The sequence below is a fragment of the Rhipicephalus microplus genome, chromosome 9 (assembly GCF_043290135.1).
Source record: "Rhipicephalus microplus isolate Deutch F79 chromosome 9, USDA_Rmic, whole genome shotgun sequence".
NCBI classification, from domain to species: domain Eukaryota; kingdom Metazoa; phylum Arthropoda; class Arachnida; order Ixodida; family Ixodidae; genus Rhipicephalus; species Rhipicephalus microplus.
In genome coordinates, this window is record NC_134708.1 from 16,352,139 (window position 1) to 16,379,888 (window position 27,750).

A 27,750-nucleotide genomic window follows, 5' to 3' on the forward strand; every position below is an offset into this window, starting at 1 on the left:
TAACGTAAACTCCCCCGTGCGATCAAATTGCGATTCCCAGGAACACTTACACCATAAAGGCACCATAGTGTGATTAAAAAATATATATAGTGCGAATTAATAAATACACCTCATAGCATCACCCCGTGCATTCGCAATTGACCATGTTCACCCTCGCGGAAATGCTTGGGAGTGTTTCGTGACAGAGGGACGCCGGACGTGCTGAAACGCGCATTCGTCAAAGCAACGCAGCGCGGCGCACTCCTACCAGTATATTAGAGTGTACTAGCTTCTAGTACACTCTAAGTATATGGAAGGACCGGTGCCTGGCGTGGCAACGTAAATGAAAGCCGGCGAGCACAAGAACAGCGTCTTGTCTAAATGTATTGTCGCTTTGACTGTGGCATGTAGTCATGTTCTCACATGACACGCATCTCATGATGCTCATGTTTGCACCAGTCACACATCTTCGTCCTCCATTGGCGTCACGTAATACCAAATTTGGCATATGTGAAGCTAGTGAAACGGCCGTGAGCGCATCATGAGCGTATCATGTAGTCATGTTGTTACATGACACGCATCTCACGTTTATCATATTTGCACCAGTATCATACCTTCGTCGTCCATTCACGTCCCGTAATATCAAACTTGGTATATTCGACGCTAGCGAAATGACCGCAAGCGCATTATAAGCGTGGCATGTATTCATGTTGTTACATGACATGCATGACACGGTTTTCATGTTAGGGTCTGTCGTTCGTGTTCGCCATACAATCATGTCATACCGTACCAGTTTTGGAACGTGCCATGTTCACTGAACGAAACCACCGCAAGAGCAGCAAGACCATGACACGTAAATAATGACATTTATGACATAAATATTATTATTTTCATGTTATGACTACTCAGATATGTTCTTCATACAGTCATGTTATGCCATACCAAGTTTGGTATCGATACCATTATCGAAACGGCCAGGAGATCTCAAAGTCGAAGGCGGCTAGATAGATAGATAGATAGATAGATAGATAGATAGATAGATAGATAGATAGATAGATAGATAGATAGATAGATAGATAGATAGATAGATAGATAGATAGATAGATAGATAGATAGATAGATAGATAGATAGATAGATAGATAGATAGATAGATAGATAGATAGATAGATAGATAGATAGATAGATAGATAGATAGATAGATAGATAGATAGATAGATAGATAGATAGATAGATAGATAGATAGATAGATAGATAGATAGATAGATAGATAGATAGATAGATAGATAGATAGATAGATAGATAGATAGATAGATAGATAGATAGATACGCTATTATTCACCGCAGTTCGCTACGAAATGCTTCGCATTTAATAATACTGCTCATTTATATTTCGTTACTTATCTTTTCAGCCATGTCAAACGAATGTCCGACTTGCGTGCGGCATGGGCTGTTTCTGTGCAAGACTCTTACACAACTTCGGAAATAAGGGCGTATGCATGTCATTGAACGGATAATTGCTCTGTCAATGAACAAATCTGAATTATTAAAATGGCTGTATCAAAATAATCTTGTAAGTTTTTTTTTGTTTGTAGGGGAGATATGAACACGCAAATTCTGGCTCTTACTTGAAATATTAAAAGGCAGCTCTATACCATAAACAATTGATAATATCTCGTGTCATCCTCATCATCATCAGCCTGACTACGTCCACTGCAGGACAAAGGCCTCTCCCATGTTCCTCGAGTTAACCCAGTCCTGTGCTTGCTGCAGCCAATTTATAACCGCAAACTTCCTAATCTCATCTGCCCACCTAACCTTCTGTCTCCCCCTAACCCTCTTGCCTTCTCTGAGAATCCAAATAGTTACCCTTAGTGACCAGCGGTTATCCTGTCTACACGCTACTTGCCCGACCCATGTCCGTTTCCTCTTCTTGATTTCAACTATGATATACCTAAACCCCGTTTGTTTCCCAATCCACTCAGCTCTCTTCTTGTCTCTTAAGGTTACACCTACCATTTTCCTTTCCATTGCTTCCTGCGTCGTCCTCAGTTTAAGCTGAACCTTCTTTGTAAATCCCCAGGTTTCTTCTCCATAGCTGAGTACCGGCAAGATACAACTGTTATATACCTTCCTCTTGAGGGATAGTGGCAATCTACTTGTCATGATTTGAGAGTGCTTGTCAAATATGCTCCACCCCCTTCTTATTCTTCGAGTTACTTCAACCTCGTGGTTCGGCTGCGTGGTTATTACCTGCCCTAAGTAGACATAGTCTTTTACAACTTGAAGTGCACTGTTACCTATCCCGAAGCGCTGCTCTCTTCCGAGGTTGTTGTACATTACTTTCGTATTCTGCGGATTCATTTTAAGACCCACCTTTCTGCTCTCCTTGTCTAACTCCGTAATCATGAGTTCCAGTTCGTCCCCTGAGTTACACAGCAATGCAGTGTCATCGGCGAAGCGCAGGTTACTAAGGTACTCTCCATTAACTCTTGTCCCTAGCTGTTCCCATTCTAGGCTTCTGAAAACTTCCTGTAAGCACGCGGTAAATAGCATTGGGGAGATTGCGTCCCCCAGCCTTACACCCTTCTTCATTGGTATTCTGTTGCTTTCTTTATGAAGCACTATGGTAGCAGTTGATCCCCTGTACATATCTCGTGTACTACGTTCCAAACCCACATGCCGTAGTGAGAGGAGGGCTCCGGAAGATTTGACCATTGGGTTTTCTTTAACGTACGCACGCATCGCACAGTTTATGGGTCTCTATACTATTTTCTGCTACATCAAACAGGACCGCCACGGCCGGTATCGAACCCGCCACCTTAGGATTATTAGCCGAGCGTCCACTGTTCCACAAAGGTGGACGCTACCTGAAAGAGTGCACCACATATCATTGTTAACATTTACACCGGTTGACATTTTTTATGTTGTGTGCTTTTTTGCCTGCAAGTTCTTCCGATCGCTTCAGTCACGCACACACGAGTGGCCGCGGTAGTGCCACTAATGCCGTGCAGTGCAAGGGTTCGGCTGGCGCAAAAGCGTTCACCATGCGCGTCCGGCATGAGGGGGCTTACAGTAATCGTTGACTCCTATTATCGACGGGGTTTAACGTCTCAAAACCGTCATAAATAGCATCATGACAGGTGCCGTAGTGGAGGGCTCCGGAAACTACGAGGACCTTGGGCTCTTAAACGTGCACCTAAATGTACGCTGGTCTCAATCATTTTCGCGTCCATCTGAAATGTGGCTGCCTCAGCCGGGATTCGATCACGTGACCTGCGTGTGATCAATGGAGTGCCATGACCACGAGACCATGAATGGATGCTATGAGCGTTCCCTTCATAACTGGGTGGCGACATGTGTGCCACCAGGCTTGTAAGAAAGAAAAACGAAAAGATATATTCTTCTTATGTAGTATCTACTTCGATTAAATTGAACTTATTGTAACAAAGCAAAATAAAATTTTTGTTCCATCTCTCTGCCTCTTCAGGCATTTTCTCACTAATTACGTCCTTTATCTCTATTTTTCAACCAATACTCTAGCCTTCTCTTACTCGTTTCAATCGAGGACGTGTTCAGCTTTCCACGCTTGTCCCCTGAAACCAAAAGCCTCATGTAGTCTTGTACCCACACGCATACCTGGATGGATAACAGCTTAACAGAGCTACGCCGGTGCTTGTAACTCCGCTGCTAACTTACCTTAGGAAGCCTTGACGTCGGCAGAGGAATCGCGTTAATATGAGAAATAAAGCAGGAAATAACGCAAAGGAGAAACAGGTCGGCGTGGCTCTGTGGTAGAATACTGGGCTGGCACGCAGTGGAACCGGGATCAAATCCTGCTGCATCTTCTGCGTCCTTTACTTACCTAGTCTTTTTGTTTATTTCGTGCTGTAGTGGCTACGGAAACTAGAAATGGTGGCGGCGGCTGGGCACTCGACTCTCGTTGTGATCCCATGACAACTGTCGCTGTGAAAAAAATTGAGGTAGCTTCGTGGTAGGGGGCTGTATGTCTTAGTAACGTGCGGAGTCGGGCAGCCTTCTTTGTGCTTTTCTTCGCTTTTCTTTTTCACTCCTCCTTTCTTTCTTTCTTTTCCATCTTTTTCCATTTCTCTTTCTGTCTCCAGCTTGTTGTTTCTCTTTCCTGCTCTTTCTATATTTCTGCCTGTTTTTTCCCCTTTCTCTCTCTTTATATTTCGCGCGGCTTTATTTTACCGCGGCCTCAGACCGAGGTGTCTCTCATCTGTCTATACTGCCACGCGGCAAGGGAGTGCCTGTACGTGCACTTGTGCGCGTCTGTTCCATTTAGACCGGCGGTAGCAATGCCACATGCTCAATGCTACGATATATTTCTATTTATTTATTCAATACTGCAGACTCAAGGTCCAAACAGAGTGGTAATACATATACAAATACAAATAAAATAATTGCAGAGCGAAACAATAAAGAGTGAAGAAGGTTGTTTGGTAAGGTAATTCATCACATGTATTAGTAAGACGGTTTCTCTCACATGGGGTTCTTGGAAAGTACGAATACTTCAGTAGGTCTGTGCAAGCAAAGTATGGGATCAAGGCTTTTGGGTGGTGGTGTCGGGTGGGCCGGCTACTTATGGGTACCAAATGCGGGGATGGGTCTGTAGAGCTAGTTTTTCGTTCAAACGTTGATCAAGGAATTCTAATCCAGCTTTTTCTCTTCGCGTCTGCAATAAGGGAATGTTGTTGGCCAGCATTTATTCTGAGGGCTAGTCTAACTTGAATTTCTTGCTGAATATGAATCTAAGAGCTTTGCCTTGAATACGCTCAATAGTGTATATATTACGTTTTGTGTAAGGGTCCCATACTATGCTGGCGTACTCTAGTTTTGTTTGCTCAAGGGCAGTGTAACAAAGTAGTTTAATATTCGTGGTAGCACTTCTAATTTTATATTTACTAATAGATAGTTTGCGAAAGGCTGATGAACAAACCTTATCAATATGGTGATTCCAAGATAAGTTAGAACCTAGTGTAACACCAAGGTATTTGTAGGAGTTTACTTGTTGTAGTGGTGAAGACACTAAAACGTATGCATATAATTGTGGATTTTTTTTGCGAGTCACTGAAAAGCACACTTGTTCGCGTGAGACACATTCCCTCTTTGTTGCACCATTCACAAATATTGCCATGACTAGTACTCTGATCGTTGAAATCGTTAGTGGAACGTATTTCTTCGAACAAAACACATATTCATTTGCAAATAACCTTATTTCTACACTAGGGTGAATAACATCAACAATATCATTGATGTACAACAAAAAAATTAAATGGGGTTAACACACTGCCCCGTGGTACACCCGATGTGACCTGAAGACAGTCCGAATACTGGCCCCCTACATCAACGTTCTGTTCGCGATTATTTAAATACGCAGAGATCCAACAAACAAATATTTCTGGTATACCTGTTGTTCTAAGTTTGGAAATGATTTTACTATAGGTAACTCTGTCGAAGGCTTTGCAGAAATCCAGGACGAGCATATCTGTCCTACCGTGTCCATCGATGTTTAATGCAAGAAAGTGAAACAGAGTGACGAGTTGAGTTACGGTAGATAATCCTTTCCGAAAACCATGTTGACACTTGGTTAATATAGAGCGTTCTTCAATAAACCTGATTATACTAGTAGCTATGTGGTGTTCGATAATTTTGCAACATTGTGAAGTTAGTGAGATTGGACGGTAATTTCCTAGTGCTAAGCGATCTCCCTTTTTAAAGATGGGCAGAGCACGGTCATCATCAATATAGTCACCATCTGCCGCTCAGAGGCTGGCTGATGCCGTTGATGGCACAGACAGCCCGTTACTCTGACCGATGGCCAAGCGCGAAAAGCGCGAAAGAAGAAGGCATTGTCATCCAAAAATGAATTGCTACTAAATGCTATATCTAGGCTCCCAGGACTGTGTTCGCCGTGTAGGCAACAATTGGACCTTATAAGTAATCAAGTTGCTGAGCTTCAAAATTATCAAACTGTGGCGTAATAACCTTAGTAACTATTGAAACTAAAAAAAAGGTTTAAAAGACACTATTCTACGGTTTAATTTTCATTGTGTAATAAATGGAAATGAATTAATGCGGACTTACTTCAACTTGACAAAGGACAGAATCGAGAACGTTCAGCGTGTCCGACGCTGTACCAATAACTATTTGTACGCTTAAAGCATCCAAGTAATGCCCTCTGTGCCTTCCTTAGCTTCCTCGGCAGTTTTTGTTTATTTAGGTTGTTCTATCAAAGGAAAGAGCCATCGCTCAATACTCTGTCTTCTGGCCACAATATGGCGTGTTATTTGGACGTTTTTTCGCGAAACATTTCCGAGATTGTAAACAATGACATAATAGTCGCACCGGGAACATCTCTGGCAGCATTTTATCGCTTCGAATTTTGTACCACTGCCGAAGGAACTTTATTGCGGCGATTGCGAAATCGCTATGGCTTAGAGCATGGTTGTGTGGACCATTTTATTGCGCACATATAAAGCCGCTGATCACTGCGCCTGCTGATTTGTTATCGGGAAAAGCGCTATATTGCATCAAAGTACCTGACTTGTTTCAAACAGAAGTTGGAGTTGTCACACTGTTAGCGTCCACAAAAGATTTCGCGAAGGCTGTTTTAAAGACGATAGTCTTTCTTGGGGACCTTCAACGCAAAAATTTTAGGTCTGTCTGTTTGTCGGCCGGTCTATACATTTGTCTGTTTGTTAACTCTTACCGGCATCGGGTACTTGAAACGGTCGACCCCATCCGCAGCGTCAACCAATGTTGCTCAAGGTTGAGCGTTCATGCTTGTGCAATTGTCAATATAAGAAGCAATTATTGCGCATGTCCGGGGCACCATAACAACACGCATATATTCTGCATATGCATCTCTTACTAGAAAACGCATACATAAGTAATTTTAAGGACACTAGCGCTTATCACGCTGCACTTACCATGCAACGCTTGCACGGAACGAGGAGCGTTTCCAACGCTTTGCTAAGTAAGACGAGGTGGTGGTGGCACCTACCCGTCGCCTCACGTTCTACAACTTATCACGCATCTTTCTCCGCAGGCGCGCAACCCTTCCTTCGTTTTCGAAGATAAATGCCAGATGGCGCTCGTGTACACTTTGCCTCAATGCGCTCGTTCGTCTCCGCTGCACGCTCGAGGCACTCTAACGCGGCGCCTCCGGTATACCATTCACCGATTTTCTTGCGCAGAACATCAAATAAATGTTTTGTTCACTCTCTCCACACGCAAGACGATCATCTTTGGACGACATTGGGAGATTACATGCAGATACGGGGCCGATTTTAGGGGCGAAGCTCCTTAGGGCGTGGGCTGTGCGTCCCCTTAGCCTGTATGTAGCCACCTCTAGTTTAGTTCTTGCAGTGTTCACTAGATGACGGTACCGTCCCCTCTATGTAGCCACCTCTAGTTTAGTTCTTGCAGTGTTCACTAGATGGCGGTACCGTCTCCTGTATGTAGCCACCTCTCGTTTAGTTCTTGTAGTGTTTACTAGATGGTGGTACTTGTAGCTGATGATGACAAGATGCAAGATGTTATAAACTAGAAAGCGGTACTTGTAGTTGATGAAAGACGCGAGATCTTATAAAATAGGAATGATGTCACACATGGCGCGTGTCATTGGTTGAAGGCAATCGTTCGATTTAGTGCGGCGACGTACGCTAGGGGGAGCGATGTAATAAAATCGAGTGGGCAAAATGTACAGAGGATTCATGGTTTACCAGGTTTACCTCCGGAGCTTCGCCCACTCATCATCATTCACTTCGTGGATATGGCGGAATTTTTTTTGTTTTGTTTTTTTCCTACACTGCTACGATGGCGGTGAATGTAGTTAAGCAAGCCACGAAGAATACGCGATCGAGTGCCTTGGTCACGGTACGCGCCACGTCGTCCGCGGTGCTTTCAGCAGAGACTTTCGGTCCTGGACACACCAGGGGCACACCAGTGGCGATCCATCCCGCGACCTTGCAGACAACCGGAGGTAGCGCCCGCACCGTTGGTAGGAACCTGGTGAGGTTCATGTTGACGACGGTGGCAACGATTGTCAGCGCGTTGATCAGCACGTTGGTACTCAACACGATGGCTGCAAGAGGGTGAGATCAACATTGAAGAACTACCGGTGACATCAGCGCCATCTTCAACCACATGATAACGCAATCGTCGTCTGAAATAAGCCAATTATGTTCAGCTAATCTAACTGATACACTTGCTATACAATCTACTACAAGTGTTACTACCACGAAAAACACGTTCATCTTACCACCTTTAGCTTCTCGTCGATAATAATACCGGTTGTCTTTGTGCTGTAACCTTTGTCTACCACTGTTTTAGTCTACGTGGTGAAATAATACTTCTTCCATATTTCATCTTACCTCGGCAAGATCCCCCCACCATAAATGAATGCTTTTGACGGTGTTCATATATATTATCTCATTAGATATATCATACAAAAAAGTGTGTCGCTACAATCATCCCTCCGCATGACAAACTCCAGACATCCCTCTAATTAGGCTCGTATCGTCGGTATCAACCACGCTTCATTGCCACTTTGAGCTTTAGATCATGCGTAATAACGATTAAGACTGAGTGGATCACGTGACCGCGGAAGGTCAAGACTGGGTGAAATGGCAAAGCGTGGGAGAGGCCCTTTTTTCCTATGTGGGAGTACACAACTGCTGCTGCTGATGATGATGATGATGATGATCCGTCCACGCAGCCACGCCAAGACATTTTCTGCCTCCTTCTTTCCACGGGCATCATCTGAATGGAACGACCTTTCCCACAGCACTGCCGCCGTTACCTGGCCGAGTTTATTTTTACAAAATGTAACACATTGTCTGTCTCGCAATTAGCATACACGGTTAGCATTTTCATTTTTGTATAATTTCTCTACATCCACTCCTTATGTAACACGCCCTAGTGGGGTCTTTAAGGTAATAAAATGAAATGAAACGAAATGATGATGGTGGTGGTGGTGGTGGTGGTGGCGTAAATACTTAGCGTTATTCTCACTTATTTTCGGCACTTGCGTGGACCCAGCTGCCACGTCGTCAGCCCGGTACAGCAACAGCAGCGACACCAGGAACGTGGCGCCGGCTACGGCGAAACGCCGATCCGACAATGGCTGCAGCCACAGTGTAAGTAGGCTAAGCAGCACCACGCCGACCGTCGGAATGAGGAGCGTGAAGTGTTGGAACAGGTTGCGTCTCTGCAGGACGAAGCGGTAGACCACCGAAGAGTAGCTGCCGTACTCCTCAAATTCGTTTATCTCTCTGAAAAGAGGAGCACGAAAAGAATGAAAGATCGTGAAAACGGGCACTCTTACCAATAAACAAGATGTGAAAGTCGAGTGGTGTGCTTGGAAGTTATCGAGAAAAAAAAACAACCTTTTAGGCTTATTATAGGTATTGCGAACGCAGTCACTGACACTTCTTTGTCAACTGCACATATATCGTCATCATTTGCACAACTTCCTCATTTGTGTATATATCCTCAGTGTGTGTCAGCCCAAGTTGGGCATGAATAAATTGGTGCCCTATAATGTATGTATACTTCGACCAGAACGTATAGTTTTATGTGAAGCTTCGTGGCAAAACTTTAGGACGTGAGCCCTATCATGCCTCGTCAAACGCAACAGATAATTAACCGTCGCCCTCTATCATCTTCCCGCGGCGTGTACGTCACCACGATCGAGTGATGCAACAAAAAGTATCGTGATGACTTTACGTGACATCACCATGACGTCAAAAACAACCAGCACACTAAAGATCACAGATAACGTTTGCCGTCGCGTCATGATGTGACCGCGTGACATCGTCGGAACAATGGTCAAAGAGGCCAATCACGGAGGCTGTGCAATCACGGAGGCTGTGAGGTGCAGAGAGCTTGCAATGCCTGTGATCCCAGAGGCCACGCAAAATAAAGTTAGGTGTTACAGGCTTTTTCAGAGGGGTGAGTGGGGAAGCTTTAATACATTGACTGGGGAGAAAAAGAACAAGGCGTTCGCCTTCGATTCGTCCTGGTCAAACGCATAAGGAATTCGGTGAGTTTTTCTGTGTCCGTATGACTGTACCTTGCCAATTTCCGTGTTATCACGTGACCAAACATTGTGTAGTGCAATGTTTAGGACCTACAGTGTTCATGGGAACAAATGCTATCCGGACGAATGTTGTGTCGACTCCAATGTACGTCACCTGTATTTAGCCCTGTTTTTCATGTCGGTACAGGAATGGACTTAGCGAATATGGGGTAGCTCTTATGGCTTGACTGAATTCCCTACAGGTGCACCTCGTTTACGCAATTACTCTCCCTGTTGGGACTTTCACTAGTTCGTACGGCTGTGCAAAGGAGAAGCTTTAACCAACTCCTAGCGGATAATTTGTGGCACGTTGTACGTACGTCTTGGAGGTGAGGGAGACGAGCCGAAACTCCGAGTCCTCGTTGGCCTCGGTGCCCACATCGCCGACGGTGAGGTTCACGTCCTTCACCGTGTCCAGTATGGCGCAGTACTCCACGACGCATTCGTGTCGGTCCTTGGGGAAGTTCGTCATGTCTGCCTATAAGGAAGAGACACGGATACGATAAGAAACGTAAAAGGTTTATTTGTGTCTGAAGTACAGAAGCAACGTTGTCATTCCTGTAGATAATAAGGGGTGTCCTGGAGCACCCCTCAGAGCAGGTGAAGCAACACATTCTGCAAACAGCAAAAACTGCTGTGAAGAATGTAGGATTTGATGCGCTGGTTTGCCACGATTACAAATTTTCAGAAAAGCAACAACTTGCAGGGGACAGAAAAAGTACTCTCCCCCCCCCCTCCTTTTTTTTCCTTGGGGTTGTTACGCTCCTAAAAATTTGCGGTGCACACTTAATCCAAATTTCGTAGTCGTGCACGATATGTAGAGTTCACGACTGGTGGTGGTGGTGGTGGGGGGGGGGGGCGAAGTTGCTTTTTCTCTCGTATGCTCTCTTTTAAACAGAGTCTTCAGACACTACAGTGAATGGTGCGCACGCTGACGTCCCCAAACAGCAGATTGCTGCTATTAGGTTGCAACTGACATTAATCTAAAGCTTCATTTGGATCAGATGCGCCTCCTGCCAACGGTTGTCGCAGCGTGATAAAAATGACATAGCACCAACTCTAGCGCTCACAGGAATCACATCGGGAAAGAGTGGTGACGTTTCATTACCCGCGCTAAAGGTCATCACGCTCGATGACGTAGTTTCTTCACACGCCTGTCGTCCCTCCCTGTGTAACTAGCTTCCAGTGCGCTCGTCGTCACAAAAGGAGAAACAAATTGCCTAAAGGGACACTAAAGTGAGACGATGACTTGGCTTACATTGATTAACCGCGCATTCTGAGCATCGTTCATCGTTTACTGAGACGTACGCACCTGCATCAAAGCCACTGCTTCCTCCTTGGAGCTTGAGCCGGCCGCGAGTTCACTTAGTGATTCCAGGAATGAGGAGAAAATCGGACTTACCGACACATGCCCTGAAACAACTGAGTCTATTCATACTGGAACAAAACTACAGTAACCACGTGCACATTTACATGGATGGCTCTACTACGCCGTCTAGTTCAGGTCGAGCAGTGGTTATACCATCACAAGGGGTAACTCAGTGTTTTAAGACTTCACGTGTGACAACGTCAACGACGACAGAACTCGAGGCTCTGCGCAATGCACTGGAACTCATCAATTCAGAAGATTGACCAGGTAAATGGGCTGCGTTTTCTGACTCAAAACCAGCGTTACAGTGCCTGATACCAGTTCTCCGACGCGGACGCCACGACCAGTTGACCTACTAAACCGTGAAACTTCACCACCTTTTAATACAAAAAGGCCACGACATCGTCTTTCAGTGGTTACCTGGGCATTGTGGTATAGGCGGCAATGATTCTGCAGATCATGCTGCTCGAACGTCACATAAAGAAGCGAACAGCGTTCCGATTCCGCTTTCAAGAGCGGATGCGGCGAGGCAGATTCGTCAACTGGCCCGCAGTCTCACACTGACTGAGTGGAACACACCAAGCATACGACGTACAAGACTGCACGAGCTCGACCCTTCACTACAACTCCGGCCTCCACCCGGCCTACATCGACGTGCAGCTTCGCTTCTCTATCGCCTTGGGCTGGGAGTTGCTTTCACGAAAGCTTATACCACGTTAATCGGAATTACTGACAGTGCGGCGTGCGATGTTTGCGGCACCGACGAAAATATCGAACACCTGCTGTGCCATTGTCCTCGATTTGCCTTAGATAGACAAGTACTTGCCAACGCAATGCGACGACTGGATGTTCGGCCTCTTTCTGTGCAGGTGCTATTACAGCAACGTCCACATGCCTCGACAGCCCACAAGGCAGTGAAAGCCCTGCTGTGTTTCCTGAGAAAGACGGGCTTGTGTGAACGCCTCTGACATGCGGTATAGAGTTCTACACGCTGCAGTGAAATTACTGTCAGTCTCTCCCCAACCATTTTTTTTCTTTTCCCTCTCTTCCCTCTTTCTCGTCTTTCTTGTCCCCTTCCCTAATCCCCCAGTGTAGGGTAGCCAACCGGATGTCTTTCTGGTTAACCTCCCTGCCTTCTCCCTTTTGTTGCTTTCTCCTCCTCCCAAGAACTGTAATCTCTCAAGTTTCACCATCACAAGCTCGTCATGAGAGGCGAAAATCGAGGCTGAACTTTCATTGTTAAATTTTACGCCGAAATTCGTTCGCGTGACGTCACTGTATTCAAACTCTAATTTTTGCATTTTCGTGACATTGGCTGGATGAAATTCGCTGGAACGCCTATGATACATTTATGGCCCCTCATATCACAACGTACCTCTATTTTTACCCACTAGGGATCACGTAGGACCCAGTAGATGGCGTCGAAATCTGCGACATCACGGTGTTCGATGCGCGCATCTCAAGGTGGTGTCTCCAACCGCATTTTCTATTCGCGCGTTCCCTGACTTACTAAGCGTCCTCTCGTGTATAATTAGAAGAGGCGTTCTCGTAGTTGTAGAATTTTACCTTATATACTAATACGCGAAAAATTCGTATTCTCTCTAGCTTCCCGTCCAAGCGTGAGGCAGATCCCTGAAGCTCTGGTCGGTCATGGCGAATTCTGAAAAAGTTTTCCCGTGATAGCTTCGTCACACTACCGTACAAACTCCCATACCGATGTGATACGATCAGCAATGGGGAAAGTTGTTCCGTACTCTTTTTCAAACTTACCGCGGTCGTATATGGAAGGCAAGGAGAGCTCGAACTCCCGCTGAATTATTAAAGTTTTATTTGTGTAAAAAAACGCTAATGCTTTGGAATTTTATAGTCTGGCTTTGGTAATCACTGCCAACAATCTATATGGGAAGGTTGTTGTTGTTGTTGTTTCCCTGTAGAAATGGCTCGTACCCAAAGAAGGGGATTGGCCGATTTTAAGGTGAATTTGCCCTAAACTTTCAGCATTGTGTCATTCCTACAATTTTTTTTGTAACTTAATTTTGATTTGAAATACCGATATCAAGTTTCCAGAAAAAAATAAGAAAAATTTTGAGACAGCAATTTAGCAAGAAAATCGTTTAGTCGCAGTGATGTATTCTTGAACGGCGAATAAAACATCCCTGTGGCTGAAACCCAGTGTAGAGGCTCCAAATGAAAGAAGATCAGGCTGTGATAGTTGCAAGCCCAGTCTTTGAAGAGGTGGTGCTAGTATGCTTTGCCTGAATAAATCGAAACGGCGACAATGTAATAAAAAATGACTGATCGTTTCCTCTTGATTACAATAAATGCACATAGGGGAATTCAATATGCCTGATCTATGCAAGTAAAAATTGAGGGAGGTAACGTGGCAACGAAATTTCGTGATGACAACTTCCATCATCCTTGATTTAGTCAATTCACTGCGCCAGGGAAATAACAAGTGTTTGTACTCTGGAGAAGCCGTCAGTGCAGGGTCAGATAAATTTTGCCTGATTTTAAGTGTGCGAAATCGCGCCACCGTAATGTATACTGTATGGGGGAAAATAGGAATAATTGGTGTCGAAAGGGATGCCTTCGCAAGAGAATCAGCTATTTCGTTTAATAACAAACCTTTGTGCCCTGGTGTCCAGATTAAATGAATACTTCGGAGATGACAGGGGATCAACGATTTAAAAAGTTTCACTATAGGTGAATGACCAGATGCGGACAGAGAAGAGCACACTGATAATGAATCAGTTATGACTGCTACAACTGGAATGGAAATATTTACTTTTCGCAAAGCTAACATTATTGCCATGAATTCAGCCAGAAAGACAGGAAGAAAGTCCGGTAAGCGAAGTGAAAATGACCATTCAAGTACGGGGCAATATATTCCAACGCCTGATTTTTCATGTGATTGAGATGCGTCCGTTGCTATAATGACATTTGTTGGCAGAGTACTTAAATGGTCCTGCAATAAACCATTTAAAATGCCTGTAGGTAATAGCTTTGCGTGAGTTGGGAAGATATCATGGTAAACAATTTCTGGAGAATTTTGTTGCTCAGTTAAAGGAATCAGATCACGAACGTGTACATTTAGGGGCTCAAGTAACGATTGAACAAATACTATTTGTGGTTTGGTAAACCTGGGCCAATGCACGGAGAAGAATAGGTCAGGATTGGAAATAAAAATAATTTGTTCAGGGTTAAATGGTGCTTCATATAGTCGTAAAAAGGTCTGCACAGTAAGAATGTTAAAGCGACATAATAAGGTTGGTATTCGTGCTTCAAGGTATAACACTGCATTTGCAGTATACTTTGGAAGTCCTAAGCAGAGCCGTAAAGCCTCTCTTTCCAACAGAACGAGCGGCCGAAGTTTGTAGGCTGGCGCACCAGAAAAAAGAATGCAGCCAAACTCCAACACAGGTCGGACATACATTTTATATATAATCAAAAGTGCCTTTCTTCTCATACCTGATCTGCAATTGCTCAACCTCCGCAATACCCCCATCGCGCGTACTGCTTTTGTCGCGATGTATTCAATGTGAGGGCGCCAATTTAGATGCTCATTATACATAACTCCAAGATATTTCAATGATTGTACTTGTGGGATATCTTGAAGCTTGTAATTGATAGATATGTGCACGGGATCTTTGATTGGAAAAACGAGAATAGCACATTTACCGGTATTGAGGTTCAACATCAATCCATCCAACCAATGTTCTATTTTATTAAGATATGTTTGCAAGATAGTGTAGAGACAGTGGAAGTCATGTGACATAGCAAAGAAAGCAATATCATCGGCATAAACATAGGTTTTCACTTCTGGATGAACGGGGATGGTACTAAGCAATATGTTGAATAAAACCGGGGAAAGTACTGACCCCTGAGGTACACCTCGAGTTTGCTTGTGCTTACAGGAAGAGAAACCGCCTTGATAACAATAGAATTCTCTTCTACTTAAAAATTCCGTCACCCATGCTACTATATAAGGTGGAAGTCCATGACTCCATAACTGATTAGTCAAGATAGAATACTCTACACTATCATATGCTTTACATATGTCTAACGTTACTAAAACCGCAAAGTGCTTTTTGTGACGGGCAATATGAATACGACTTTCCAGATCTACATGTGCATGCCATATAGAATATCCAGATCTAAAGCCAATTTGGGAAGAACTCAACAGTTGTTTCTCGTTAATAAACCTAATTATACGACCATGAAGTACCCTTTCAATAAGTTTTACTACATTAGATGTTAAGGCTATCGGTCGTATGTTGTCTAAATTATAGCCTGCCCCCTGTTTCTTAAGCAATGGTATAATTTTCGCAATCTTCCATTCAGTAGGGATCCATGCTCTTCTAAGGGAATAATTGACGAGACCTAACAGATCATTCGGATATTCCCTGTGAAGTATTTTTAGCATTGTATTTGTTATTCCATCGGGGCCTGGTGCTATGGGAAGGTATTTCGAACACACAGTTAAAGGTAACTTTTACGTGCCACTTGGCTGTTGGTTATGTTTACCTGAGCAACGTTTGGCTACGAAAAACGTCCTATTGCTCTTTCAATCTCCTATTAGGCCGCCAATGTATGCGACAGACTTTACAACCGCCCCCCCCCCTCTTTGGTGAATCGGAGAAGAATGAATTCTCGTAAAAAAAAAAGGAATAATATAGCATTAATGAAGGGGTGGTAGGTATTGTAATTAAACTGAATAAAAGATGCAAGATGAAGGTAGTACATGCTTACGCGCCTACATCCAGCCATGATGACGCTTCAGTTGAAAGCTTCTATGAAGACGTGGAATCGGCAATTAGTAAGGTAAAAACACAGTATACTATAGTGATGGGTGACTTTAATGCAAAGGTAGGGAAGAAGCAGGCTGGAGACCAGGCAGTAGGAGATTATGGCATCGGCACTAGAAATGCCAGAGGAGAGCTACTACTAGAATTCGCAGAACGCAATAATTTGCGGATTTTGAATACCTTCAACCGAAAACGAGAAAACCGCAAGTGGACATGGAGGAGCCCTAATGGCGAAAATAAGAACGAAATATACTTTATAATGACTGCACACCCAGGAATCGTGCAAAATGTGGAAGTGGTTGGCAAGGTACGATGCAGTGACCATAGAATGGTACGGTCTCAAATTCGCTTAGACTTGAAGAAGGAACGAAAGAAACTGATACGCAAGAAGCCAATCAATGAGCTAGCACTGAGAGGGAAAGTACAGGAATTCAGATTGTCGCTGCAGAACAGGTACTCGGCTCTTAGTGAGGAAACCAACCTTAGCGTAGATACAATGAATGATAACCTGACGAGTATCATTACGGAGTGTGCAGTGGAAGTTGGAGGCAGGGTAGTTTGACAGGACACTGGCAAGCTTTCCCAGGAAACGAAGAACCTAATTAAGAAGCGTCAAATCATGAAAGTGTCAAGTACAACAGACGAAATAGAACTGGCAGAGCTTTCGAAGTCGATTAATAGACGTAAGGTATGCGATGTAAGAAGGTATAACATGGAGAGAATTGAACACGCTCTGAAAAATGGAGGAAGCGTCAAAGCAGTGAAGAGGAAACTTGGGAGAGGCAAAAGTCGGATGTATGCACTAAGGGACAAAGAAGGCAAAATAACTACCAATATGGATAGGAAAGTTAAAATAGCGGAGGAGTTTTACAGAGATCTGTACAGTAGCCGAGACAACCACGACCTTAATACTATAGTACTATAAGAACTAGCAGTAACCCAGATGACACCCCACCAGTAATGATAGAAGAAGTCAGAAAAACCTTCGAGAGCATGCAAAGAGGCAAAGCTGCTGGTGAGGATCAGGTAACATCAGATCTGCTGAAAGATGGAGGACAGATTGTGTTAGAAAAACTAGCCACCCTGTTTGCGAGGTGTCTCCTTACGGGAAGGGTACCAGAGTCTTAGAAGAACGTTAACATCATCTTAATACATAAGAAAGGAGATGACAAGGACTTGAAGAATTACAGGCCGATCAGCTTGTTCTCTGTAGTGTACAAGCTATTTACAAAGGTAATTGCTAACAGAGTAAAGAAAACATTAGAATTCAATCAACCAAAGAAACAAGCAGGATTTCGAACAGGCTACTCAACAATTGACCACATTCATACTATCAATCAGGTAATAGAGAAATGCTCAGAGTATAACCAACCACTATACATAGCCTTCATAGATTACGAGAAGGCGTTTGATTCAGTAGAAATATCAGCCGTCATGCAGACACTGCGGAATCAGGGCGTATATGAAGTATATATAAACATTCTGGAAGAAATCTACAGGGGATCAACTGCTACCATAGTGCTTCATAAAGAAAGCAACAGAATATCAATCAAGAAGGGTGTAAGGCAGGGGGACACAATCTCCCTAATGCTATTTACCGCGTGCTTACAGGAGGTTTTCAGAAGCCTAGAATGGGAACAGTTAGGGATAAGAGTTAATGGAGAATACCTTAGTAACCTGCACTTCGCCGATGACATTGCATTGCTGAGTAACTCAGGGGACGAATTGCAACTCATGATTACGGAGTTACACAAGGAGAGCAAAAAGGTGGGTCTTAAAATTAATCTGCAGAAAACGAAAGTAATGTACGACAACCTCGGAAAGGAGCAGCGCTTCGAGATAGGTAATAGTGCACTTGAAGTTGTAAAAGACTATGTCTACTTAGGGCAGGTAATAACCGCAGAGCCTAACCACGAGATTGAAGTAACTAGAAGAATAAGAATGGGGTGGAGCACATTCGGCAAGCACTCTCAAATTATGACAGGTAGATTGCCACTATCCCTCAAGAAGAAGGTATACAACAGCTGTATCTTGCCGGTACTTAGCTACAGAGCAGAAACCTGGAGACTCACAAAGAGGGTTCAGCTTAAATTGAGGACGACGCAGCGAGCATTGGAAAGAAAAATGGTAGGTGTAACCTTAAGAGACAAGAAGAGAGCAGAGTGGATTAGGGGACAAACGGGGGTTAAGGATATCATAGTTGAAATAAAGAAGAGGAAATGGACATGGGCCGGGCATGTAGCGCGTAGACAGGATAACCGCTGGTCATTAAGGGTAACTAACTGGATTCCCAGAGAAGAAAAGAGGGGTAGGGGGAGACAGAAGGTTAGGTGGGCAGATGAGATTAAGAAGTTTGCGGGTATAAATTGGCAGCAGCAAGCACAGGACCGCGTTAACTGGCGGAACATGGGAGAGGCCTTTGTCCTGCAGTGGACGTAGTCAGGCTGATGATATATATATATATATATATATATATATATATATATATATATATATATATATATATATATATATATATATATATATATCTATATATATATATATATATATATGTATATCTATATATATATATATATATATATATATATATATATATATATATATATATATATATATATATATATATATATATATATATATATATATATATATATATATATATATATATATATATATATATATATATGAACTAATACAGCCACGCGCATAAATAGTAAATGAACTCCTTCCACCACCAAGCACCCAAAAACTTCTGGCTACGTTATAGGACATATACACGTAACCAGGTGGGCACAACTCACGTCGCAAAACGTTTGCACGGATGCCGCCGAGCACATTTCAACAATTCCTACGGCCTCCACGTGCACGAAAACGCTTCTGAGAACGCTGGAGTAGACGTCTGACCTGGGAAAGAAAAAAAAAAGTAGACATTCCGTAGCTGTACTTTCACCCAACCGCAGAATGTTGATACGCGGTAGCACTGGCCCGGCCTCATGGCGCACAATTAGTACACATACACGTACGAAATATTATGACTCAAGGGCAAGCCTATGTCGCAATAAAAAAAACAGAAAGCACTCGGCCTCTGTTCGATTAAACTATTCTGTGTGTTCATTCGAAACCGCATATATTGAACTCGCAAACAAGTGTGGGATTGACTATAACAGAATATATATTATTCGGAGGTCGTAGGCTCGATTCCTGCCCACGGCAAGTTATTTTTTTTTCGCCCACTTTTCTTTCTTCTTATTTACTTTATATTGGTTCTAATAACTTCCCCTATACATTCCTTGGCATCATTGTCTGTTGGATCTCATTAATATCGTGTCAAAACACGGAAAAACGAGCCCTTAGGTATACACTTCTTTCCCATATATATCTTGCACATCTTATATATATATATATATATATATATATATATATATATATTGTAACGACGAGAGAAATAAGACACAACGCCTTTGCTGCAGGCCGGCTGTTCTTATTCTGCTTCGTCTTCGTCCTCTTCCTCCTAGCATGCGAGTCTGTGCCAGAGAGAGTTCCAGTTTCGGTTTTCGTCATTACACTCGGCCATGACTGCTAGCGCGCAAAGGGCAATTTTCTCTGGAGGGCGGCACTGGGAGTGCCGTGGTAGTCTGTCATGTGCACGCCTCGAGCTGTCCTGTGGAACTGTCCTGTACTCTGGTGGACGACCCTGGCTGTGTCGAGGTGGTCGTTGCAGGTCGCGTCCGCGCGGCAAGTTAATGTAGTCACCTGGAGAATGTAAACCCAGCAGGTGATACTGGCTGGTGCGGAGTGATCGCATTGGTGGCGGACCATCGCGATGACTACCCCTTCGCTGCTTGGATGACATTGCAGGGGCACCAGTATGCAGTACTGCGGCCCACACTGAGCGGGGACGCCTGCGTTGTTCAGAGCGAGGGAAGGTACGATGGGCTATATCGATAGATATCAGCGACATCGCTGTGTAGACTTTGCGCGTAGACTTGCGACGCAAGTCGTGCTCTAGCGTCTTCGCTGATGCACTGCTGGTCGAAGTGGAGGTTTTTGCCAATCCGTCACGTGCGTTCATGTCGACATGGCCAGTTGCCTCGCCATCCGGAGCAACCGTGAACTGCACCGGAATGACTTCGATGGCATCCTCCTCAGGTGGAGTAGGCACTTGTGGCTCGTTAGGGGAGACGGCATTTGGCAAGTTACGAGCGTCCACGCACTCGGCCAATGACGGCAAAGGTGGCAGGGGATGGTGCGGCTCCTTACTATGGGTCAAACTGGCCGTTGTGACGTGTGCTTGGTCTCCGGCTGGTTGTGAAAGAGCCGCCGTCGTCACGCAGCAGGTCAATGGATCCAGGCCATTTGGGGCTGACCAGCTTGGAGGCTGGCTCACTGGCTTCTGTGCTTTATAGGCGGTCCTAAGTTGGGTCAAGGGTAATTGTGTGTCAGGTGTCGACGCGGAGTCAGAGATTTGCCCGGAGGAGTACACCGTCCAGCTTGTCTCGATGATTGCCGCAGGGTACTCTGGGAAGCTGTCCGGGGAGGGGGCACGCGGCACAGCTGTAGGGGGGCGCGGCGCCTCGTGAGGTTGATCTCCGAGGTAGGGCAGGTTGGCAGAGGGTGCAGCTGCCTCGTCGTTGTGCTTCTCAATAGCCCCTTGCTCGGTAGTGGCGAGGGTAGAATGAGAGGTAGCAGTGAGGTCAGACTCAATTCTTCCAAACGCAGCAATGAGCTTGGCGCTCCAGTCCGCCCAGGACTGCTGCCGCACGCCTTCGTACCTGTGCCACGCAGCAGCAGGATTTTGAAGGCGGTCTAAGGCCACGCACCACTTCTGATTGTCGCTCCATCCCTTGCGAGCTCCGAGAGCATTGATGGTAGCCACCCAATCGACGGCATCGTCCTGGAAGCCGCGAAACTCGGGTAGCTCGGAGGCAGCCGGTGGTGGTGTCACGGCAGGCGAAGCTCCAGAAAATAGCGACGCCACACAGCCAAGTTGGTGTGAAAGAGCCGCGAGAGTATACTGGAGCTTGCTGCGGCTCTCGGGGGAAGTTGTTGAATGGTCTTGCGAGGCGGCCGCGGCCAACGCCTCATCGATAATGTGAAGTCCCGGCAAGGCAGCAGGGAATATCGCAGAACTCGACGCTGTCAGGGCGCCGACCTCGAGGCGGAGTCGCGCAATGGTGCGCGAAAGCTCGGTGGCACTCTCGGGCGGCCCACATGCGGAGCCAGTGGGGACGTGTTCCCCGATCAGCGTACTCACTGCTGTGGTACCCTCGGCCGAGGGAGCTTGAACAGCACCCCTGAGCGGCTGAGGTGCCGATGAAGCACTGAGCAGGACGTTGTCGCAGTGGGAAGCGTGAACGGCATTCCCGGTCAACGACAGGCCATGTACTGTCGTGGTGGGGCCGGGGCAAGCCTGCCCAGGAGCCATCGAGAAGGCCTGGACGCCGTCCCCGAATGGCGGCACAGGTGCTCCCGGCTGCAGGAGGGCTGTCGGCTCCATGATCGAGGAAGCGTGAACAGCGTTTTTACGATGAGAGAACCACGCTGCCGATGATCCACGAGGGTACGGACAGGTGGCTTGTGCCGCAGGGTTCACTTGTCGACCTGTGCTCACGGCACAATCCGTGGCGAAGGACGCGTAGACGGTGTCCCTTTTCATGAAGAAATACCGGTGATGGGTATACTAGAGCCGCCGAGGAGGCCTTGGCGCCATCCCCGAACGGTGGTGGCAGTGGCGGCAGGTGAACAGCTGCTGAGGAGGCCTTGACGCCGTCCCCGAGCGACGCTTACCGCATCTGCACGTCGGCGGGCGTCCTGGATGACGAAGCCGGGACGTATGACGTCTTCTTCATCGACTGCGCCATTGTAACGACGAGAGAAATAAGACACAACGCCTTTGCTGCAGGCCGGCTGTTCTTATTCTGCTTCGTCTTCGTCCTCTTCCTCCTAGCATGCGAGTCTGTGCCAGAGAGAGTTCCAGTTTCGGTTTTCGTCATTACAATATATATATATATATATATATATATATAGAACATGTGCGTGTATGTAGTGTGTGTGTCACTGAGACAACTTATGCAGAATAATTTTCCGAGCCATGGTTCAGCCCTGCAACCTCTCGCTCTGCAGTGCGCTGTGATAGAAGGCTCGGCCACGAAGCTTGCGTCCTTCGGCGTCCTAACGGCCAGCTATTCATATACACCATTTAGCGCAGAAAGTCCGCAGATCTCGGAAACATACAAGCGTGTTAACTGCACCACCATCGAGATGGCGCCAAGGGCGCGCTTTAAAGTTCCCGACCCCGCCCAATCGTTAAAATGTACGCATTCGTCTACCTGTACGCATTCGTACCTGTACTTTGCCCTACAAGGCGTGCACGGTCGCCCGTACGTACGTGCTTATCTCATGAGTAGGGTTACTTGTACGTGCTGTGCTTTCACCCCAAAGTTTGCGTTGGAGCTACAAAGTGCATGCATGTCACTTCTGTAGCGGCAGCGGCCATGTCTGCAAAAGAAGCATGCTGCTGAAACACAAAGAACTAACTGTACCTGAGAGTTGTTCGTTCGCACTCGTCTTGTGTGTCTTCCTTTCGTGCGTCCTTCGTGCTTGAGCAGCGCGCTGCACCTTTTGAGCTGCTCGCCGTTTTTCGTAAGATATCCCAATTTGTTGCTATCGCATTCATTGCTTCACCCTCGCGGCGAAACTGGAACTTCGTTTTTTTTTTCTACATTGTACTCAGTGTGTTGATCGGGGTCACTGTGTGGTGATGTACGCAGAGGTGATATGAGGCTTCCGTTCACCACGTACGTAGCGAAGAGTGGCAGGTTGTTCAGCTTTACGGCATGCGTCGCGTTAACAAAAATAGTGGAGAAGTTAACGGCTATTACACACGACGGACCAGCGGCGCAAAGACGGGAAATCACGGGGGAAAGCGCGTTATGGCAAGCGGTAGTTTTAAAGACGATAGTCTCTCTTGGGGACCTTCAACAATAACATTTTGATCTGTATATGTCTGTTTATTTGTCTGTTTGTCCGCGGTAATGATCTTCCTAGAGGCACCAAACGCTATCTTAGACGGCCAACGCCCTCCGCAGCGCCCACCGATACTGCTGAAGTTTTAGCGTTCATACTTGTGCGATCGTCAATTAAAAGCAATTGTTGCGCATATCTGAGGCACCATAACAACACGTCGATGTTTTGTATGTCTGCCTTTATACTAGAGAAGGCACACACAAGTATAATTCTAAGGACCGTATCGTTTATCACGCTGCGCTGACAATGCAACGCGATGCTCAAAAGGGCAAGTGTTTCCAGCACTTTGCTAAGACTAGAGTTACTCTATATGCTACCGTTAGGTATCACATTCGACCATTCCAGCGACTATAGGTGGCGCAAGGGTAGGTCGAAATCGAGGACAAGACGATGATGAGGCGATCTTGCAAGCGTGCATGGCACCGTCGCAGAGCGTGCTGACTGAACTGCATCGTGCAGCTGCGAGACTGAACTGCATCTCGCAGATTGCCACCGTGTGACAACTTCAAAGCACGGCTGCGTGGCGCTGCCTGCGTCGCTGAAATGACCGAATTTATAAAGCTACTACAGAGCTAGCTTTATAGCTAGCTAAAGAGAGCTATCTTTAGGTAGCATATACAGTACTCTAGCTAAGACGACACGGTGGTGGCACCTGCCCATCGCTTTTCATCCTACTCCTTATCGCCTCCGAGACAGGCGCGCTTTTTTCTCCGCAGTCGCTCACGCCTTCCTTCGTTTTCGAAGACAACTGCTAGATGGCGCTCGTGTCTAACGTGTTTCGATGCGTTCGTTCGCCTTCGCTGCACGGATCGAGACTTTCTAACGCAGCGCTTCCAGAATACAAAACACCGATTTTCTCGCGCAGAACATCAAATCAACGTTTTGTTCGCTCTCTCCATACGCAAGACTATCGTCTTTCGGCGACATTTGCAGTGAAACATGCAGATACGGGGCCATTTTTTTTTTTTTTACCAGTTCCGCACGGGCCCTTCTAATCCTACCGCTCGCTCCTCAAATTGCATGTGAAAAGGTACCCTTCCGTCAGGAAAAGCTAGAAATGTGTGAGGGAAAGCCAACTTCTTCGAGAGTTTCACGTTGCCTGATGTTCGATATACAAAGTGTTCTCTAAAATGTTATCTTTTTCGACGCAATAGATTATCGTATGCGTTGACGTTAAAGCAAAGCCATGGCCGAAAATATTTCAATATAAACAACATTTCAATTTACTCGAGTTCAATTTATTTGGTTTCGACTGTGCTCTTAAAATTACCAGATGCTTCAGATCAAGCACTGACGACATGCGTCTGCAGTGAAAATTCAAAAAAAAAGGTGCCAGAAACGGAAACTTTACCAAGACGACATCATATAGAGTTCCGGTTTCCAAATATCGTCCGCCTTTAGGCTGATCACCTTCTGCCCCCCATACTCTGTTGCATTCCACTTAAGTCGGTGATCCCTCCATGTCTGCAATGAAAAAATAGAAACATAGTCAATGCGCGCATGAAACGCTGAACTCTTTTTTCAGTAAGCCCGCAAGATCCTTCACCAATGTGTCGGAAACTAAATGTGCACAAGAGAGCCAGGGCTATCGCCGAAGGCATCGCACGATGCTCCGCGGACTACAGCTCTCGGAGGCCTAGCCCGGGTCAGTAATTACTCGTTGGATCCTTAATAAAGCTTATTACCTAGCTACCAAGAGGAGGACGGATAAGAGGTTTGAGAACAAACCCGCTGCTCGTATGCCTCAAAGCTTCAAAGCTCTCCTTTGTCCTTGAATGGTGCACTTTTAGTTTTTATCATATATTACCGACACGCCCAAAAAGTCACCGCCAACACAACGATCAATTCATGACCAACCGATACCCTTTCACAAACAGAAGCCTGTCCCGATTGCAGGCAAGCCACACATATTTCTTTGCAATCAGGCATCTATCATAAATCTGCGTGTTCGTTTCAGTGTCAGACAACCACAAAACAAGCAGAAACCCAATGCTGGACGATAAGGAGCACATGAACAATGGGAACATCCTCCAACATGTTCCCGGTGAATATTTGGCTGCGCATGCATTGCACTGAGCACGAGGACTTCGAATGACGTCCAACAGTGATTCTTTCTGCCCGCAAGTGCTTCCCGCGTTCAAATATATGCAAGGGAGACCTATGTAGCAACCAATTCAGTTCATTCAGACTGTCATGGGGAAACCACGAAAAGCGAGGACACCAGAAAAACAGCGCGAATGAAATCGTTGACAAAAGGATCAAAATCCATCTTGCCTAAAATGGTTGCGGATCAACCACGGTCTACACCAGCAATCACAAAGTGATTATCCCTACCATTACTCTAAAGAATAATAAAACATGTGTTTTTAACGGGTCGACCTCTACGTTCGAGTCGGCTTGCAGTCGTGTAAATAAGATAGTACGAAGTTCCGAAGAATGGGTGGAGCTGGCGCTTGTTAAAAAAAAAAGGAGTGTCAAAAACTGGACAATTCTTTTATCGTATTTTGTTTTTGCATGACTCAGTGTTTACTGTGACAAGTGCGCAGGTTATTGAAATGTTCCCAAGCTAGTTTAAAAAGAAAGAGAGTATTAGAAGACGTTGGAGGCTTGAAGCGATGAGGCGTTGTTAAGCATTCAAGGTCATTGAAGCCATAGTTCTGGCGAGAGGACCTGTTCCTCTGGACCTGACACCGACAAGTCATTTTGCAGATATTTTCGCTCTATAACACGCACCTGCTGTTCGACGATCTCCCGACTTACAAACAACTTTGGGGGTGTGTGAATATTCGAAAATTCCGAGTAACGAATCGAATATTGTTCTATTCGACTCTGTACTGGAATCCAATTTGGCGCATGTTCGGACTAACGATTTTTCAGCACACTTTTTTCAAATAATCAAAAACCACGGGAACATGCGAAATGTACAAGGCGCTGGATCAGCAAATGGTGACTTCCATTGTTTCAGTGAATTACCAATATCGTTTGCGGAAAGATCAAAACTTTACTTATAACCACATGGAAGAGAATTCTAGTCTAAAGTTCCACTGTCGGTGAAGCGAACTTATCCCCAGTGCCCAACCGTTTATATGAGATTCATGGTGTACATTGGTGAAATGTTAAAATTTTAGACGTTAGTGTTCCTGAAATGCTGGTGACAAAGTACCACTTAGAATAAGATGTAACTGCTATGTTGATGCTACAGGTTAAAAAAATACTTCGAAGGCTTTTTTGCTATAGATATATGGTCTACATAATTGTGATGCCTTTTGTTTTTCGATAGAATGTAGCGATAATGCTACTTTGTTAAAGTTTGTGAATATTTGTCTTAAATTAACATTTGTTGAATTCTAGGCCTGTCGGGAAAATTTTTACTTTTCTATTCGGAAACTTTTCGAACAGTACTCAATTCGTGTTTGTATTCAATTCGGTATTATTACTATTCGATTCATATTTGATTCGGTCATAAATTTCGCTATCCTTCCCACCCCTGACGTCCTCATCAGCCTGACTATGACCACTGCAGGACAAAGGCCTCTCCCATGTTCCGCCAGTCAACTCGGTCCTGTGCTTTCTGCTCTGTCCTGTACTTTATACCTGCAATTTTCATGATGTCATCTGCCCACCTGACCTTTTGTCTCCCCCTAACCCACTTGCCTTCTCTAGGAATCCAGTTAGTTACACTTAATGACCAGTGGTTATCCTGTCCATTTCCTCTTCTTGATTTCAACTATGATATCCTTAACCACGGTTAGTTCACTGACCCACTCTGCTCTCTTCTTGTCTTTTAAGATCACCCTTATTATTTTCACAAACATGTAGTTTAATGACATCTCTCAGGCAGCATGCAACACAGGGTGTGATACAGACAGCGTGCAAGTCATGCGACGCGCAATAAAAAATGGCGTAACATGTAGAGTTACAGAATCACTCACCAAGCATATACCGACATCTGCGTAGAACAGCTCTCTGTCCGGATACTGTCATTCGATGAGACGATTGAAAGAAATAAATCAAATACATACAAAAATAAGCTTTTTTCATCTTCAGAATACGCAAACACTGGAACAATAATATTTGCTGGATGCATCATGATGAACATAGACAGATAGATAGATAGATAGATAGATAGATAGATAGATAGATAGATAGATAGATAGATAGATAGATAGATAGATAGATAGATAGATAGATAGATAGATAGATAGATAGATAGATAGATAGATAGATAGATAGATAGATAGATAGATAGATAGATAGATAGATAGATAGATAGATAGATAGATAGATAGATAGATAGATAGATAGATAGATAGATAGATAGATAGATAGATAGATAGATAGATAGATAGATAGATAGATAGATAGATAGATAGATAGATAGATAGATAGATAGATAGATAGATAGATAGATAGATAGATAGATAGATAGATAGATAGATAGATAGATAGATAGATAGATAGATAGGTA

At 44.9% G+C, this 27,750-nt stretch overlaps 1 protein-coding gene across 1 annotated transcript in view; it reads right to left on the reverse strand.

Moving 5' to 3' along the window:
- Window positions 1–4,314: 4,314 nt before the first annotated feature.
- Window positions 4,315–27,750, reverse strand: part of LOC119164891 (neuronal acetylcholine receptor subunit beta-3) — a 29,888-nt gene continuing 6,452 nt past the window's right edge. Inside the window, exons 3-8 of the mRNA XM_075873187.1 lie at window positions 27,215–27,259; window positions 24,634–24,746; window positions 19,058–19,160; window positions 10,403–10,560; window positions 9,017–9,276; window positions 4,315–8,087 (exon numbers count right to left, since the gene is read on the reverse strand). Of these exons, the coding sequence (XP_075729302.1) occupies window positions 7,807–8,087; window positions 9,017–9,276; window positions 10,403–10,560; window positions 19,058–19,160; window positions 24,634–24,746; window positions 27,215–27,259 (960 nt within the window). The 3' untranslated portion in view covers window positions 4,315–7,806. The remainder of the gene's footprint in view (window positions 8,088–9,016; window positions 9,277–10,402; window positions 10,561–19,057; window positions 19,161–24,633; window positions 24,747–27,214; window positions 27,260–27,750) is intronic.